The 16,423-nt window shown below is 40.3% G+C and overlaps 1 protein-coding gene across 5 annotated transcripts; it reads right to left on the bottom strand.

Moving 5' to 3' along the window:
* Positions 1–573: 573 nt before the first annotated feature.
* ntaq1 (N-terminal glutamine amidase 1) lies at positions 574–15,523 on the bottom strand. 5 transcript variants are annotated; one of them, XM_048530226.1, is made up of 6 exons: positions 15,442–15,523; positions 12,772–12,871; positions 8,960–9,010; positions 4,166–4,314; positions 2,255–2,379; positions 574–1,159 (listed from the first exon to the last, which is right to left on the bottom strand). In XM_048530226.1, the coding sequence occupies exons 2-6, from the start codon at positions 12,772–12,774 to the stop codon at positions 1,050–1,052; spliced, it is 438 nt and encodes a 145-aa protein (XP_048386183.1). In that variant the 5' UTR covers positions 12,775–12,871; positions 15,442–15,523; the 3' UTR covers positions 574–1,049. The 5 variants fall into 5 exon arrangements, with proteins under 5 accessions (XP_048386183.1, XP_048386181.1, XP_059501932.1 ...); XM_048530224.2 differs by having other exon boundaries at positions 15,221–15,488; XM_059645949.1 differs by lacking the exon at positions 15,442–15,523 and adding an exon at positions 14,770–15,121.
* Positions 15,524–16,423: the final 900 nt, after the last annotated feature.

Here is a 16,423-nt window from a genome sequence, read left to right as displayed (position 1 = left end):
CACGCAGAGGGCATTCAAAGCGGAATGTGGCAACTCCATCCAGACAGGTGCTCGTGGCTGAAACTTGAACCTGGGTCTCTGACACTGTGAGGCAGCAGTGCTAACCACTGACCCACTGTGTCACCCTTTTTTAAAGCTACTTGAGTTTCATGAGGGATACGGACAGAGTAGATGTTGAGTAACTTTTTCCATTGGTAGAAGAATTGTGAAAAAGTTGCCTGAGAATGTTAATATGGTGGTGCCAGATTCAACTGTAGCTTTCAAAAGTCAATTGCATAAGCACCTGAAGATAAAATATTTACAGGGCTGGAGGAAATGGCAGGAGAGTCAGACCACCTAAACTGTCCTTTCGACAGTACAGGCCTGATGGACTGAATGTGCTTCTTTTGTACTGTAGATATTTATGATCCAACACCAATTTCAGATTGCGTATCAATGGGGCACCATATCTAATAAGGTGTGTATCTCCAATGAGCACCCAGCACAATTTATCAGGTCATCTCAACTCCAGTAACAAAACACATACAAATGCTATCTAGTAAATATTAACAGTATAAATAACAGAAAACAATCTTTAAACTTTAAAAAGATTTTTATTGAACTAGTTTGCTTTGTGGATTAACAATATTCTTCAGGATTCTACATTGATCAGATATGATTGGTGTTCTTTACTCGTCATATTAATGTATGAAGAAGGAACAGTCTCAATGGATAAAGATATAGCACGCATCAATTGTAAACAGTTCATTACATTCTCTCCTCCTTATGTTAACGATTCATTCTTAAGTAATGGTTCTGATTTGAGGGGTCGGCAGAATCACCACTTCCAGCATCAAGTTTGAATTTGATTTTCTTTAGTATCCACCTCTCCCTCTCCCTCTGTCTCCTCCATTCTTGTCATCGTGGGTTCTCTCAATTGCCCATTTTGGGGATTTTGGAAACTTCAACACCAAGATGCTGCTTCTTGGAGGATTATTAATGTCTGTTATGCAGTTCTTCTCACAGGGCAAGGACGAAAACTGGAATCTTTGTGATTTTTCTTTCAAATATTATAACTTTGAACTTCCGAATTGTTGGACAAATTCTGGAAAGGTATAGACATCACCCCATCCGATGGTACAAGTCATACTGATAAAATCATCCAAGTTCATCTTTGACTCTAAATTTGAACCAAGGTCACAAATTAGGTGATGCAAATTTTAAAAGACACAGCACCAAAATTGGTAACAACCTATTATAATGATCTTCCAGCCATTGGAACAGATGTTCCTTATTTAATTTATCAAAAATCTTAATGATTGTACAATCCTCCATTAAATATACTCTTAACCCAAATATCAAATAGCATTTTGTCATGAGAAATGAAAATATCAACAACTCTTCAGCTGTCAAGAACACGCCAGAAATTTGACCTTATAGTTATATCACCTCAGGGAACATAACATTACCTCAAGAACACACCATCCAAAAAAGTGAGGACAGGGTCCATCATTGACCAGGAACTTAATCGGACCATGAACTGGACACATTAGTTTTGTCAATTTGCTACACAATTGGGTTGGAGGTTGGGAATTCAGTGGTGACTAACTCTCCTCCTGATTCCCCAAAGCTTGCTGGTAGCGTATAAGTCACTAGTGTGACGGAATACGGTGCTGGAGAGCAGCAGGTCTAACAATAGTTGAAAAGCTTGATATTGTCCCAGACATAGCAGCCTGCTTGACAGCATCCCACTTATCGTAATCAAAATTCAATCCTTTTACCAGTAAAGTGCCGTGGCAGCAGTATGTACCATACACAAAATGCACTGCAACAAATTGTCAAGGTCCGTTCTCTGGTGAAACATTTACCATCTAGAAAGACAACAGCAGCAAATACATAGAAACACTGTCATCTGCACGTTACCTTCCAAGCCACACACTATCCTGACTTGAAAATATATCACTGTAACTTCACTGTCGTTGGATCAAATTGGGGAAATCTCATCCAAAACAACAGTGGGTGTCCCTAAACCGTGGACTACAGCAGTCAGGGAGGCAACCCACCATCACCTTCTCAAGTGCAGTTAAAGACAGACAATGTAAATTGGCATAGCCAACAACACCCACATCCCATGAACCAATAAGATTGTGTAGCTGTTGACATATTTAAGTTTCAACCATAAGGCAGACCAAACTTGTAAACTCCATAAGAAAACATGCATTACCTGGTTTTGGTGCATTGTGTTAAAGTTTTAAACATATCTTCTTTCACTAACCTGCTGTTTGAATACAAGGATATGGAGGAGGAGGCATGCGCCACATTCCGTTAACATCTTTCATATGAGATCGATCTGAAGCGAATGTCTTCAGGTACAGATCTGCTCGTAGTACTCTCAATTTTCTGAGCAAACACAACAATACCATTTGTTGAATTATATTTTTCATGGTTTTGTTTTCTTTCTGCCTTGATCTTTCTTTGATCTCAAATATTTTTCTCTGTCAGGTCAAAGGCTTAGAGAACCCAAGCTAGATGGAAACTATCTGTTACTTCTGCATTGATTCACTGTGGAAGATTGAAGTGATGAGAAGAAGGGACCACTAAATTCATCAGAATCAAAATGGCCTCCACTTAAAAAGGTACATGAATATGGTCTGGAGGACAATTTTCAGTGCAGTTCTTCACCTTAACCACAGGAGGCTTCACACACTTGGGAGCTCACAAGAATAAAATATTGCAAGAATAGGGGCAAAGTCAAGAGGGCAGCAAAATAGCAGGAATGTCATTTGAAGGAAAGATGGCAGAAGCCGTTGTTAGTTGGAGATTTGCCTTCTTTTTTTCATTTCTCTCTATTCAGAATATTTTTCTTACAATCTTGACATTCACCCAACCCTTGTCAAGTCTGGCTCCATGGGTGACACACTTTCCTCTCAGTTTTAAAGTTATGGGTTCAAATCCCACACTGGAGAGCAAAGCTTCAGGCTGACAGTCCCATTGATTTTCAGAGAGAGTGCTAAACTGTCAGAAGTTCTGTATAGAGGACTGTCTTAATCTGAAGTCTTGTCAATTCCCTCAGATGTAAAAACTTCTGTTATTTCAGGAGAATCAGAAGTGCTGGTGGTGCAATGATAGTATCCCTAATTCTGGGGGAGAAGGGCTGGCCTCAAGTCCCACCTGTGTAATAATACGTCTGAACAGGCTGATTAAAAAACAGAAGCATTATTCCTGGTGTTTGGTGTCCCTCAATCAAGATAACTAAAAACAACTTATCTGTTAATATTATTATGTTGCTGCTTATGACCTTTTATGTGCATAAAAGGGATGCACTCATTGCAACACCAGCACTTTTGATTCTCCTGAAATAACAGAAGTTTTTACATCTGAGGGAATTGACAAGACTTCAGATTAAGACAGTCCTCCATGCAGCACTTCTGACAGTGTAGCACTCTCTCTGAAAATCAATGGAACTGTCAGCCTGAAGCTTTGCTCTCCAGGTGGGATTCAAACCCATAACTTTAAAACTGAGAGGGAATTATGTCACCCATGGACTTGACAAGGGTCGTAATGTATTTCCTATATTACAGCAGTGACTCCAATTTAAAAAAGTAATTAATTAATCATTAAGAACTTGTGGGCATCTTGAGTTAATGATTCCTTGCTGCCATGTGGTTTGATGGTCTATGGCAAATGTATCCTACAGTACCCTTGCCAAGTAGCCACTCTTTTACGCATGGGCTTAGACTGTTGCCCTCGTCAATTACTTGGGCATGGGTCATCAGTAACAACCACAACTCCCTTCTCACTCACAGGGCCTCAAGAACAGATGGAGGCCATTCAGCTCCTCATTTCGTGAGATTATGGTTGATCAGTGATTGAAAACTGTCTATCCCACTTACAACCCATTTTCATTTCATGCAATTCACAAAAATGCATCAATCTCAGATTTAAAATTTACGTTGATCTGGCTAGCCATTTGCAGAAGAGTTTAAAATTCTTCCTTTGCATGTAGAAGCATTTTCAATTCACTCCTTTGGGGCTTGGCTCTAATATACAGGCCACAAGGGTGAGCTTTATTCTTCAAGACTATTGTATTTTCCAGGTGATTCTCTCCGTGGTTAGTAATAGTCATAAAATTTTCTACTCCAAACAGTGAAAAACTGTGCAGAACTAAAACAGTAGCTTGTCTCACCTTCTGAAAGCTGGTCTGATGAGATCTTCAGATCTGAAGGCTTCTTTCACGTAAGTATCGAAAGGACATGGAAATGGGAGTGTCGTATCCAGGTCATAGACCTCACAGTGCTGTCCTCCACAATCATGAAGTAGGATAACATGGTAATCCTAGTTTAAAAGATATTAATATTGAGGTTTGCTCTACCAGCATATCAGATTACAAAATCTGTATTTGGTATTACACGTTCATGAAGTATATACTATCGCAACACATATGTATCTGGTTTTTCTGACAGCAAAATATCCCAGATCATTTGCATAGCTAATTATTAGACTAAAAGTCTAATAAGACTAAAGGTCGCAATTATCACGGGAGCAAATGCAGGCACTTGGTCCAGCCACATCCAAATTTAAAAATTCAATTTTTAAAATATTCTTTCCTGGTGAGTATCACCAGCTCAGCATTCATTCCCCAGTTGCTTTTGAGAAGCCCACTGTTTTGAATGGCTGCAGTCCATGTGGTATAGATAAATCCACAGTACTGTTATTGTGTTAAAATGCCTCCAATGTCTTGCCCCTCTCTATGTCTATTCTCTTCCAACCTTACATCCCTCCGAGGTATCAAAGTTCATCCAATCTGGGCTCTTGCACTTCTCCAATTTTAATTCCTCCACCATTGGTGACCTTGCCATCAGCACGTAGGCCCTAAGCTCTGGAATTTTCTCTGCAAACCTCTCCATTTCTCTCTCTCTCTCCTCCTTTATGATCCTTCCAACAACCTTGCTGTTTGATAAATGTTTTGATCCTCTGTTCTAATATCTTCCTATCTGGCTCCTTGTCAATCTTTGGCTGATAACCCTTCCTGTGAAAAAGTGTTTTGAGATGTTTTACAATGTTAAAGGCACTATATAAATGTTATTGGTTGAGGGTGGAAGGTTTGCCAAGCTGTAATAAAAAATGCTCACTCAGCTTTCATTATTCCCCAGGGATCTTTAGAGATTCACCTGAACAGGTAGATGGGACCTCTATATGATATACATAGGTTTGTAAAAACTGATGTTGTGAATATATTTCTGTATTTTATCTTTACACATAAACTTTAGGTACGCCAAGAAGAATTAAAGCTGTGTTGATTATTCTGCATTGAAGTGTCAGTCTAAATTGTGGATTTCAATTGGCAGTCATCTGGCCGGGTTCTCAGTTAATTTTGCCAGAGTTTTGTCACAGACAAGATGGAATTCTATTTTGTGTTGCAACAATATAACCAGTTATATTTATAAAGCTGAGATAACAAAAAAAGAAGGGTCTAGGCCCGAAACGTCAGCGTTCCTGCTTCTCTGATGCTGCTTGGCCTGCTGTGTTCAACCAGTTCTACACCTTGTTATCTCAGCCTCTCCAGTATCTACAGTTCCTACTATCTCTGATACATATAAAGCCACTTTAATGTGATGAAATGTCCCAAGGGTCTTCACAGGAGTATTTTAAAATAAAGTATGGCCCCAAGCCACACTCAGATCACCTAGAGCTAGGCCAAAAAGATGAGATTTAAAGACTGTCTTTCAAAGCAACATAGCAAAAGAAAGAGGTGTACAGAGGGAATTGCAAAGCATGATGTAGACAAGGCCAGCAAAGACAGAGCGATGAAAATCCAAAATGCAAACAAAGCCACAATTAGGGGAGCACAGGTTTCAGCAGTGTTGTGGGTTGGAAGATGATAGGAACAGGATGAGACCGTGAAGGTGCTGAAAATAAGAATGAGAAATTTAAAGATTTTCTCTGACCAAAAGACAGCATAGGCCAGCCAGCACAAAGAAAATAGGTGAATTAGGATCAGATGCAAATTTGGACAGGGCAGCAGAATGTTGGATAATGCCAAGTTTATCCAAGGTAGAATTTGGGAGGCCAGCCAGGAGTGTATTGCAATAGTTGAAAATAGAGGTAACAAAGGTATGAAAGAGGGTTTCAGCAGCAGATGAGCTCAGGCAGGGTTTAAGTTGGAAGATGTTACAGTGGTGTCAGCAATGGTGCAAATAGGAGGTTGGAAGCTCATCTCAGGCAAATATGATATCCGAGTTGTAAACAAATTGGCTCAGAGTATTATCAGGACAGCAATGGAGTCAGTGCCTATTAAATAGAGCTTTGAGCAGGGTCTGAAATGATAGCTTCAGTCTTCTCAATATTTACTTGGAGGTAATTTCTGCTCATTTGGGTCCTGAATGTCAAATAAGCAATCTGATAATTGAGCAAAGTTGGAGGATTTGCAAGAGACAATTGTGGGGTAAACTGGGATATTGTCAGGTTAGGTTTAAATGCAAATCTCTTGGCTTTGGATGGTGTTATCAGGAGAGGATAGCAGGTAGGAGGGAACCAAGGACAGATGCTTCTCCAAGATCCAGTTAAAAGTCCAAGTCCTTGAAGAATCTTGAATCATCTTATTTTGTTTCATAACAGCTCAAATTATTCTTCAGCACTGTATTGTTATTTACTCTGATTTATTTTTGTCTTGGCAAACTACCAGTCTAACTCCAACTTCCCATTAGTCTCCAAAATGAACAAACATTGTTGACTTCCAAATCTGTGTCTGTTTTCCCCACACCTTCATGGCTCAATGTCTCGAATATGAATTCTGCCCTGCCAGAGTGCTGAAGCTACCCCTTAGGAAAGTTGTCCTCTGGCTTCCTCTACAGCCATAGTCTATTCCTCTCCTCATCAATCTCAGCTTCTCTGTGTCTTCAGTGTGGGACAGACCTCATTTCATTCCACTCCTACCTAACCATCAATATTATCAACAACCTTCTCTTTACAATCCTGCATTGCTATTATCTAAATAAAGGTATATTGGGATTGGACACATTCCAGAGAGGTTAACTAGGTTAATCCCAAATATGAAGGGATTTTCTAATGATGATAGGTGGAGTAGATTGGCCTTGTACTAATTAGAGTTGAGAAAAATTACAGGAGATCTCTTATTGTAAGATATAAGATTCTTAGAGATCTTCATATTGTACATGTGGAGAGCTTGTTTCCTTTTGGTTGCAGAGTCTAGGATTAGAAGCCATAATCTTAGAGTAAGAGGTTGTTCATATAAGACAGAGATAAGGAGGAATTTCTTCTCTTAGATGGTAGTGAATCTGTAGAATTCTTTACTGCAGAGAGGCTGGATCATTAGCACTATTCAAGGCTGAAACTGACAGTCAGATTTCCATTTAGTAAGAGAATCAAGGGTTATGAGGAAAAAGCAGGAAAATACTTCTGAGGATTATCTGATCAGTCATGACACCACTGAATGACAGAACAGACTTGATGGGCTGAATGGCCTACATCTGCTCTCAGAGCTTATGATATCTAATGCTTGTTAAACAAGGAGAAACTTCTGCTCTGGCACAAATTGGATGATCTTAAGTGTTATTTACATATTTAAATACTTCAGAACTCCCTTCACCGAAGAATCTATTCTTGGTGGCTTCCTCATCTACTTTCTGTTCCGCGGTAACATTATGCCAAGGCATAGTGTCACCATCTACATGAATATTAGCTCAGCTCTGTCTTCTACCAAATATCTTAACCCATTTGTTGGCCTGTAGTTTCTGCCATCCAGTCTGGGATGCAAAGCAATTTAGTCCACTTAAACACAAAGAAAACCAAACGATCACCTTTGGAGCCCATTACAAACTGTAGCTCCCCACCAATTCTAACCACAATAACTCTCCTACCCGCTAGCCTCTCCTAATAACACTATCCAAAGCCAAGAGATTTGCATTTACATCTAACCTGACAATATCCCAGTTTACCTCACAATTGCCTCTTTCAAATCCTCCAACTTTGCTCAATTATCAGATTGCTTATTTGACATTCAGTCCTGGAGGAGCAGAAATTTCTTCTCAGTAAATATTGAGAAGACTGAAGCTATCGTTTCAGACCCTGCTCAAAGCTCTATTTAATAGCCACTGACTCCATTGCTGTCCTGATAACACTTTGAGCTAATCTGTTTACAATTCTGATGTCACATTTGCCTACGATGAGCTTCCAACCTCCTATTTGTACCAAAATTGCTCCAAAATCACTGTTCTAGCTTGAACCAAAAACTGTCCATTTCCACTGCTGTAACACTGCCCATCTCCCCTCTTGCTTTAGCCTATCGCCTGCCAAAGGCTTTATCTATTCCTTTGTCACCTTCATAAGCAACTGTCCCAATTAACCTTAGTTAATATCACATCCTTCAAACAGTTCAGCTCATCTAAAACTATCCACAATCAATCTCATACTAACTACCGCTCACCTAACACCCCGTGCTGACGTATAACTGCTTCTTCAACCACAAAGCCTCAAACTTAAAAATCCTACCAGTCTGTTCAAATCTTTTAATGGCATCTGGAATTTTCTACAGTTCCATAATTCTCCTGGAATATCATGTACCTCTAACTATAATTTCTGTAAGTCCAGAACTCTTCTTGAGCTTCCATTGCTAGTCTTATTTTAAGCTGTCTCAGACCTGAACTCAGCAATTCCCTTCCTAAACTTCTCTACCTTGTTCTCTTTAAAGACAATCCTTAAAGCCCACTTATTTGAACAAGGCTTAAATCACGTCTTCCACTGTCTCTTACTTCAGTTTGGCAACACTTTTGTGAGGCATTTTTGCTGCATTAAATATACTGTGTGTACGCAAACCATGTCATTGCTTCTGTATAAATTTTTACAGAAAAGAAAACCGAGCTTGAAAAGCTTTGCTGTTCAGTAAGAAACGAAGGATTGAAAAATTCTTATGCCATTGAAAGTGTAGCTACCAATATTGATTTACAAAAGAATCACTTACCCAGATTACAGGCTGATCTCCACTACCAGACTGCTGACTCCAGATGGGCACCTTTGTAGTAATGAAATAAATAAAACAAATTGCAAGTTGGGCAAAAATAATTATTCAATTTCTTTTATTTAGCATGACAATTGTGTAGCCAATGTATCATGTCAGCAATATGTTGATTAGAACATTTTGGAAGATGGTGGTAACGTTACTGGCCTTGTAATCCAGAGGCCCGTGTTAATGTCTTTTGAATCTAATCATGGCAGCTGGTAGAATTTACCATCAATAAATAAAATCTGGAAAATCAAGCTGGTATTTTAACAGTGAGCATGGGGAATAGTGTCAATTCTCATTAAAAACAACCATCTGGTTCATGACTGCTCTTTAGGAAAGGAAATCTGCTATCTTTACCTAATCTGGTTTATATGTGACTCCAGACCACAGCAATGTGGAGGATTTGGGGCGGCATGGTGGCCCAGTGGTTAGCACTGCAGCCTCACAGCACCGGGGACCTGGGTTCGATTCCAGCCTCAGGCAACTGTCTGTGCGGAGTTTGCACAATCTCCCCGTGTCTGCGTGGGTTTTCTCCAGGCGCACCGGTTTCCTCCCACAGTCCAAAGATGTGCAGGCTAGGTGGACTGGCCATGCTAAATTGCCCGTAGTGTTCAGGGGTGTGTGAATTGTAGGGGAATGGGTCTGGGTGGGATGCTCCAAGGGGCAGTGTGGACTTGTTGGGCCGAAGGGCCTGTTTCCACACTGTAGGGAATCTAATCATAAATCTTAACTGCACTCTGGATTCAGTTCAAATGCGATGAGAGAAAGGCAATAAATGCTGGCCCTACCAGCTACACGTGCATTACATGAAACAATAAACAAAAGAAACTCATTCAAGCTGCTGCGACAACATACACTTTTTGAATTGATTTATTACCGTCACATGTATCTGGGTGCTGTGAAAAGTTTTGTTTTGTGTTCAGTACAGGCAGATCAAACCAAACAAAGTGCATAGGGTAATATAAGATATGTATGAGTAACATCTGCTGTAGACAGCTCACAAAATGTTGTCATGCTCTGGCGTCATCCTGGAAGAGACAGCAATAATCTTAGCAGGTGGTTGATTATGAATCTCTCCCACTTTTAACGCCTGCCAGCAGCATCTGTTAGAAGGAATTGCAGGTCGATGCTCACATTATGAATGCACATTCCTTGGTCACCAGGTCCTCAGGTTGGATGGGAACTCAGAATTTCTAACTCAGATGTAGTGACACATAGCCACTGCATAAGACCTCTTTCATTTCTGTTTGTACATTTTCCCTAATCTTACTGAGAGAGGAGTTAAGACAATAAAATGTGAGGCTGGATGAACACAGCAGGCCCAGCAGCATCTCAGGAGCACAAAAGCTGACATTTCGGGCCTAGACCCTTCATCAGAGAAGGGTCTAGGCCCGAAATGTCAGCTTTTGTGCTCCTGAGATGCTGCTGGGCCTGCTGTGTTCATCCAGCCTCACATTTTATTGTCTTGGATTCTCCAGCATCTGCAGTTCCCATTATCACTGAGAGAGGAGTTAAACTGGGGATCCCTCTGCTGGTTTAGTGGGGAGCTGCACTGTAGTGTGAGAATAAGCCTTTCACAGCATGTTTATCCAAGACTCATTCTCTATTTCCATTCAGCATTATTGAAATATAACAATGAAATGTTTTGCATTTAATCTAACTCCGTTATTTTGGGTGTTTCATGATGTTAATGTGCTGAATAAGCAGAGAGTTCACTGAATATGTAATGTATAAGTTCATAGATCTAAGAGCACAGGTAGCTATTCAGGTCATTGTATCTGAGCAATCTCTTTGAAAGACCTATCCAATTCGTCTCACATCCACTGCCTTTCCACCATAGCCCTACAAATACTTTCCATTCATGATTTCAGCCAATTGCCTTTTGAAAATTTTCACTGGATCTATTTTCAACGACCTTTCATGCAACGCATTCCAGATCACCTAGTCATCTAGTCATTTGTAGGCTTCTGCATAACTTCCTCGTTTTTGTATTTTGTTCAATGTAAAAGAAAAAGCCAAGACAAACAGTACTTGTAGTCTGTATTTATTGTAAAAAAATTCCCCAAAGCACTTCACTGGATCACTTTAAAACAAAATATTGACACCAAACCACTCAAGACAATATTGAGTCAGGAGAGGGGGAAGTTATATCAAACAGGAGTGCTCATTGTCCTTGCTCCTGAGTAGAAACCAATTGCTAACTGTTTTGTCCCATTGTGGTGGAAAAGAACACAAAGAAAGGGGAGGAATAGACCATTTGGTCCTTTGAATGTGCTTCACTATAAAATATGACAGTCAATCTGTAGTGGTCCCAAATCTCATTAAAATCTATTATTCTCCTCAGTCTTAAATATACTTATTGACTGAGAATTTAAGATAGAAAATTTAAAAGATTCACAATGCTTTGAATGACGAAATGCCTCCTCATCTCAGATTGAATGGCCAACTCTTTATCTTGAGACTATGATCTCACATTTTTGATTCTACAGCCATGAGAAAACAGCTTTTCAACATCACTGTGCCAAACCCTCAGAATTTTACACACTTCAATGAGACAGCCTCTCAGCTTCAAAACTCTAGATAATACAGGCCCATTCTAATCAAAGTTCTGAGGAAGGGTCATTGGGCTCTGATTTCTCTTCACAGATGCTGCCAGACCTGCTCAGCTTTTCCATCAACTTCTGTTTTTGTTTCTGAATTACATCGGCAGTTCTTTCGGTTCTTCTCAGTACCAACGCTGGGGCAAATATATTCTTCCTTAGGTACAGAAACCAGACTGCACACAGCACACCTAGTGTGCTCTTACAAAGTAATATATAATTACAGCAAGATTTCTTTTGCCCCCCTGTAACTTGTTTACAGACTTCTTTCCATCTACTCCTCCCCACGTTTCTCTATATATAAACATCTACCTCAACCTTAAAACATAAATCTGCTTGTCTTACCCAGGTGGCAGATTTCAAATTTTACCTTATAGTATTTAGTTTGATGTGTTCAGATTTTTCTCATTGTGCTGGTTAATTTTAGAGATAACAAAAATAAATTTAATGGAAGAATTCTTGCTATTCTAACAAAATGTTTAGTTTACAATATTTGATCTGATTGCAATTACAATTATTCAGTTTCTTGGAGAACTCAGTTAGTATCAGCCTTGGTTAAACTGGGCAGCACTTGTATCTTGGAATCAGAACGGTATGTGTTCAAGTTCTACAGTATTAACCTGAGCAGAAAATCTGTGCAATCTGGATGGAAAACACCGCTTTTTTTGTGAATAATTCGTTTTTATGCAGGCAATTTAAATAACTCAGGCTGATAACGGAGTTAGCACAGGTCAGATGGGGGGGGGGGGGGGTGGGGGTGGTGGTGGAAGCTGTTCCCACTGGAGGAAGGAGTGAGAAGAAGAGGACACAGATTTAAAGTAATTAACAAGGCAGCAATTGAAACTTGAGGAGAAACCTTTCATGCATCGAGTGGTTAAGATCTGGAATTGGCGGCCTGACAGCATGGTGGAGGCAAGGTCAATTGAGTCATTCAACAGGAAACTGGATTATTATCTGAAAAGGAAGGTTGTGCAAGTACAGGGTGAAGGTTGGTGGGTAACATGAGATATACTGATTAACTGGACAGCCTCAGCAGACAGAATGGGCTAAAAGATGTCCTTTGATATTGCAACAGTTCTGTGATTCTATGATACAGACAAAGCAGGAATTTGGTGAAATTCTTGTACCTTGAATTAATAAAACGTACATTCAATTGTAGATTGCACTTACCATCTTTTGGTCATTTGACACGAAAACAGTGTACCATTCTTCCAGAGGATATTGTCTTCTGTTCCTTATGTATTCACAAAGCTTCCATATATTTTCTTCACTAAGAACATATTTTAATATAAATGTGAACATTTATTGCAAAAATATTCACTTTTTTGTCTAAATCAAATGCTACAATATTCTGGGCACCGCTTTTGGGCATAGAGGCGTGAATGATGTATGTATGTTGCGCGGTGGAGTTGGAAAAGTCAGGACTATCCTCTTTAGAACAGAGATGGCTAAATATACAGTTAATACTATGGCTACAAAAGCAGGTCAGAGGCTGGAAATTCTGCAGCAAATCATTCACTTTCAAGCTGCTCAAAGCCTGTCCACCATTAACATGGCACGTCGAGAGTGTGGTGAACACTCATCACTTACCTGGCTTGGTGCAGCTCCAACAACACTAAAGAAGCTTACACAATCCACAGCAAAGCAGCCGCTTGATTAATATCACATCCATTACCTTTAAAGTTCATTCTCTTCACCACTGATGCACAGCAGCAGTGTGTACCACCAATAAATGCACTACAACTAGTCACCAGGCTCCTTTGGCAGCACCTTCCAAATCCACAAACTCTCCCACTTGAAATGACGAGGGCAACAGTTGCTTGGGAATACTACTACCTGCAAGTTCCAATCCAAGCCACTTAGCTTCTGACAGGAAACAATAACACTGTTTCTTCAAAGTTGCTGAGTCAAAATACCGGAACTGTACCCACAAACCAAGCAATGCAGCAGGTCAAGGAAGTGGCTCACTACCGCTTACTCAAAATGAAATTAAGGATGGACAACAAATGCTGGCCATCCCCATGATCGAATTCAAAAAATGACTTTTAAGATGATGAGGTTTTGGGATGGTCAATAAAAATATTATTGTTTCTGAGAAGTGAGTCAATAGCCGGAGGTTGTAGATTTAAACTTATTAGTTAATGAGGCAGAGGGGCATGAGGAAGATATTTCTACTCGCACAGCTGTCAGATTCTGTAATGCTGAACCACAGAAAGGATTCCAAAACTAATTTTTAAAATGAGATTTTGACATGTACCTAGTGATGAGGAATTTACAGGGTTACAGACAAAAAAAAACTCGGCTGTAGGACCAAGCAGAATACTTTTTAGAAGAACAAGCACAAACAACGACAAGCTGAATGGGCTCCTTCAGTTCTGCAATATTCTACAATTACAAGTACAAACTAAGTTTTGTATTCTTTTTATTTTTTGAAATCTGCTCTCATGGCTGGACTTGGACTGTAGAGGTTCTAGTGCTCTTTTGATACCTCATTTTTCTGGCCTTTGTAGGAAGGTAGAAAGATGCCAGAAGTGTACTAAACCCAAGGGTCACAGAGTTGAGCCTGGACCTGTCTTTCCACATGGAAGAAAATGAAATATGCTGCTTGGGAGCGGAGACTCAAAAGAAAAATAATACAACTTGTCTGCAAAATGGAATTTACAGTCTATTAGAGTATTGCTGAAAGCAGTTAAATATTTTCAATCATACTTTAACTGCTAACAATATAACTTATATAGCTTGATCAATGCTGATTACACTTTAGCAGCATTAAAAGCCAGGTTGACAATAAATAACTGTTTAGTCCTAAAAGTAAATTATGAACAATCCTTCAAAAGAAAAAGTACATTTGTGCAATTATATTGCATATTCCTAATTTCAGCTCAAAACAAGTGCTATTTGAATAGAAGGATCTACACTGACATAGCAGAACAAAACCATGTGAAAATCCTCCATTGATTCGTCGGAGAGCAACCCTGTAGGGGAAGGCAGGTGCAGACAAGTACAAATAAACTGTTGTTGTAAGTTTTAAGTACTAACCTTCACAAAATAAAATCGCTTAAGATGTGATTATTAAATAAAATTTGAAACTGAGCACCCAGTGAAAAAAATAGAACAGGTGACCAAAGTCCTGATCAAAGAGGTAGGTTTTAAAGGAGAGAAGCATACGTTTTGGGAAGCGATTCCAGAATATAGGGCCCAAACAGCTGGCCTTCCCCCTAAAAGGAGAAATAAATCCAAAGCTGTCAAGATCAGGTGATTGGGAGAAGGTAACGTTTAGGGACTATTCCAGCAAAGGAGGCCATTCAGTTCGATATATCTCGGCCGGCAATTTTGAATAAAACTGCCCAATCAATCCCACTCTCTTCCTCTGTTGTAGCGTTGCAAATTATCCTTAGAAATGTTTGTCCAATCCCTTACTGAAAGTCCCTACAGTATTTGAATCAGCTTCCGCTGCGCTTTCAGCCAGTGCACGTCAGATCACAGTAGTGATTTTCCTTTTAAAAAATACACTGATAACACAACTTCCGTTTAATTTATGGAAAACGTCGCACAATTTGTGGGACTTACACCCCCATTAAATAACTGAGACCATTTTTTCCCAGTAAGGCCTGCTTACCAATAACAGCTGGTGTACACACAATCCTCCTTTCGAATGGCTGAGATCTGGCTCTTACCTCCTGGGTCTAACCTCTCAGGGTTTGGGATACTCATAACAACTTCGCAACAACGACAAATTAGAAACTAAATTGCAGGATACCTAAATTTTCATTCATAATACTAAACAGCGAATTCATTCAAACAAAACTGGCTCAAGGTAAGAACCAATGGGATTACAACCTTAGGAACCATTCATCGGGGATTAGGACCAAAACAGGAAGCCGGAAGGAATAGCAGGTGCACACGGAAGAAGACTGCCTCGCTTTCTTTGACGTTTGGGATACTGCCGCCTGCGTGCGCAACCTCCGCTGCCTCAACGAAGTGTTTTAATACGTTGACGCGTAAAGCTGTCATGTTAAAACCTGTCTTTCGTAACAGTGTGAAATAATTATGCACTTTCTTCAATTAGCAATATGAATTGTATTAGGTTGATATGGGGAGTAGGCGTTGAATTCATTCACGTTTTCCTTCAATTGTTGCTTTTAACTCTATGGATATCCTGGTCATGTCTCTACCTCTGGCCTGGAAAATTTGGTTGTAGTCACACCTGAAGCTATGTGTTCGTGGACGTGTGCCAGCAGGTTCATAATCTCCCCTTCCCCTACTGCATCCCTAAACCAGCCCAGTTCATCCCCTCCCCCCACTGCACCACACAACCAGCCCAGCTCTTCCCCTCCACCCACTGCATCCCAAAACCAGTCCAACCTGTCTCTGCCTCCCTAACCGGTTCTTCCTCTCACTCATCCCTTCCTCCCACCCCAAGCCGCACCCCCAGCTACCTACTAACCTCATCCCACCTCCTTGACCTGTCCGTCTTCCCTGGACTGACCTATCCCCTCCCTACCTCCCCACCTACACCCTCTCCACCTATCTTCTTTACTCTCCATCTTCGGTCCGCCTCCCCCTCTCTCCCTATTTATTCCAGTTCCCTCCCCCCATCCCCCTCTCTGATGAAGGGTCTAGGCCCGAAACGTCAGCTTTTGTGCTCCTGAGATGCTGCTTGGCCTGCTGTGTTCATCCAGCCTCACATTTTATTATCTTGGAATCTCCAGCATCTGCAGTTCCCATTATCTCTCATAATTTACAACTCGGTTTGTGGTGCAGCAGTTTTGTGCCTGACGCAGTGTCAAAAAGTTGTGTGTTCAAATCACGACATTGAGAA

The sequence above is a fragment of the Stegostoma tigrinum genome, chromosome 5, assembly GCF_030684315.1.
Source record: "Stegostoma tigrinum isolate sSteTig4 chromosome 5, sSteTig4.hap1, whole genome shotgun sequence".
Lineage (NCBI taxonomy): Eukaryota > Metazoa > Chordata > Chondrichthyes > Orectolobiformes > Stegostomatidae > Stegostoma > Stegostoma tigrinum.
The sequence above is the reverse complement of the archived record's forward strand: the minus strand, read 5'-3'. Positions and strand labels throughout refer to the sequence as shown.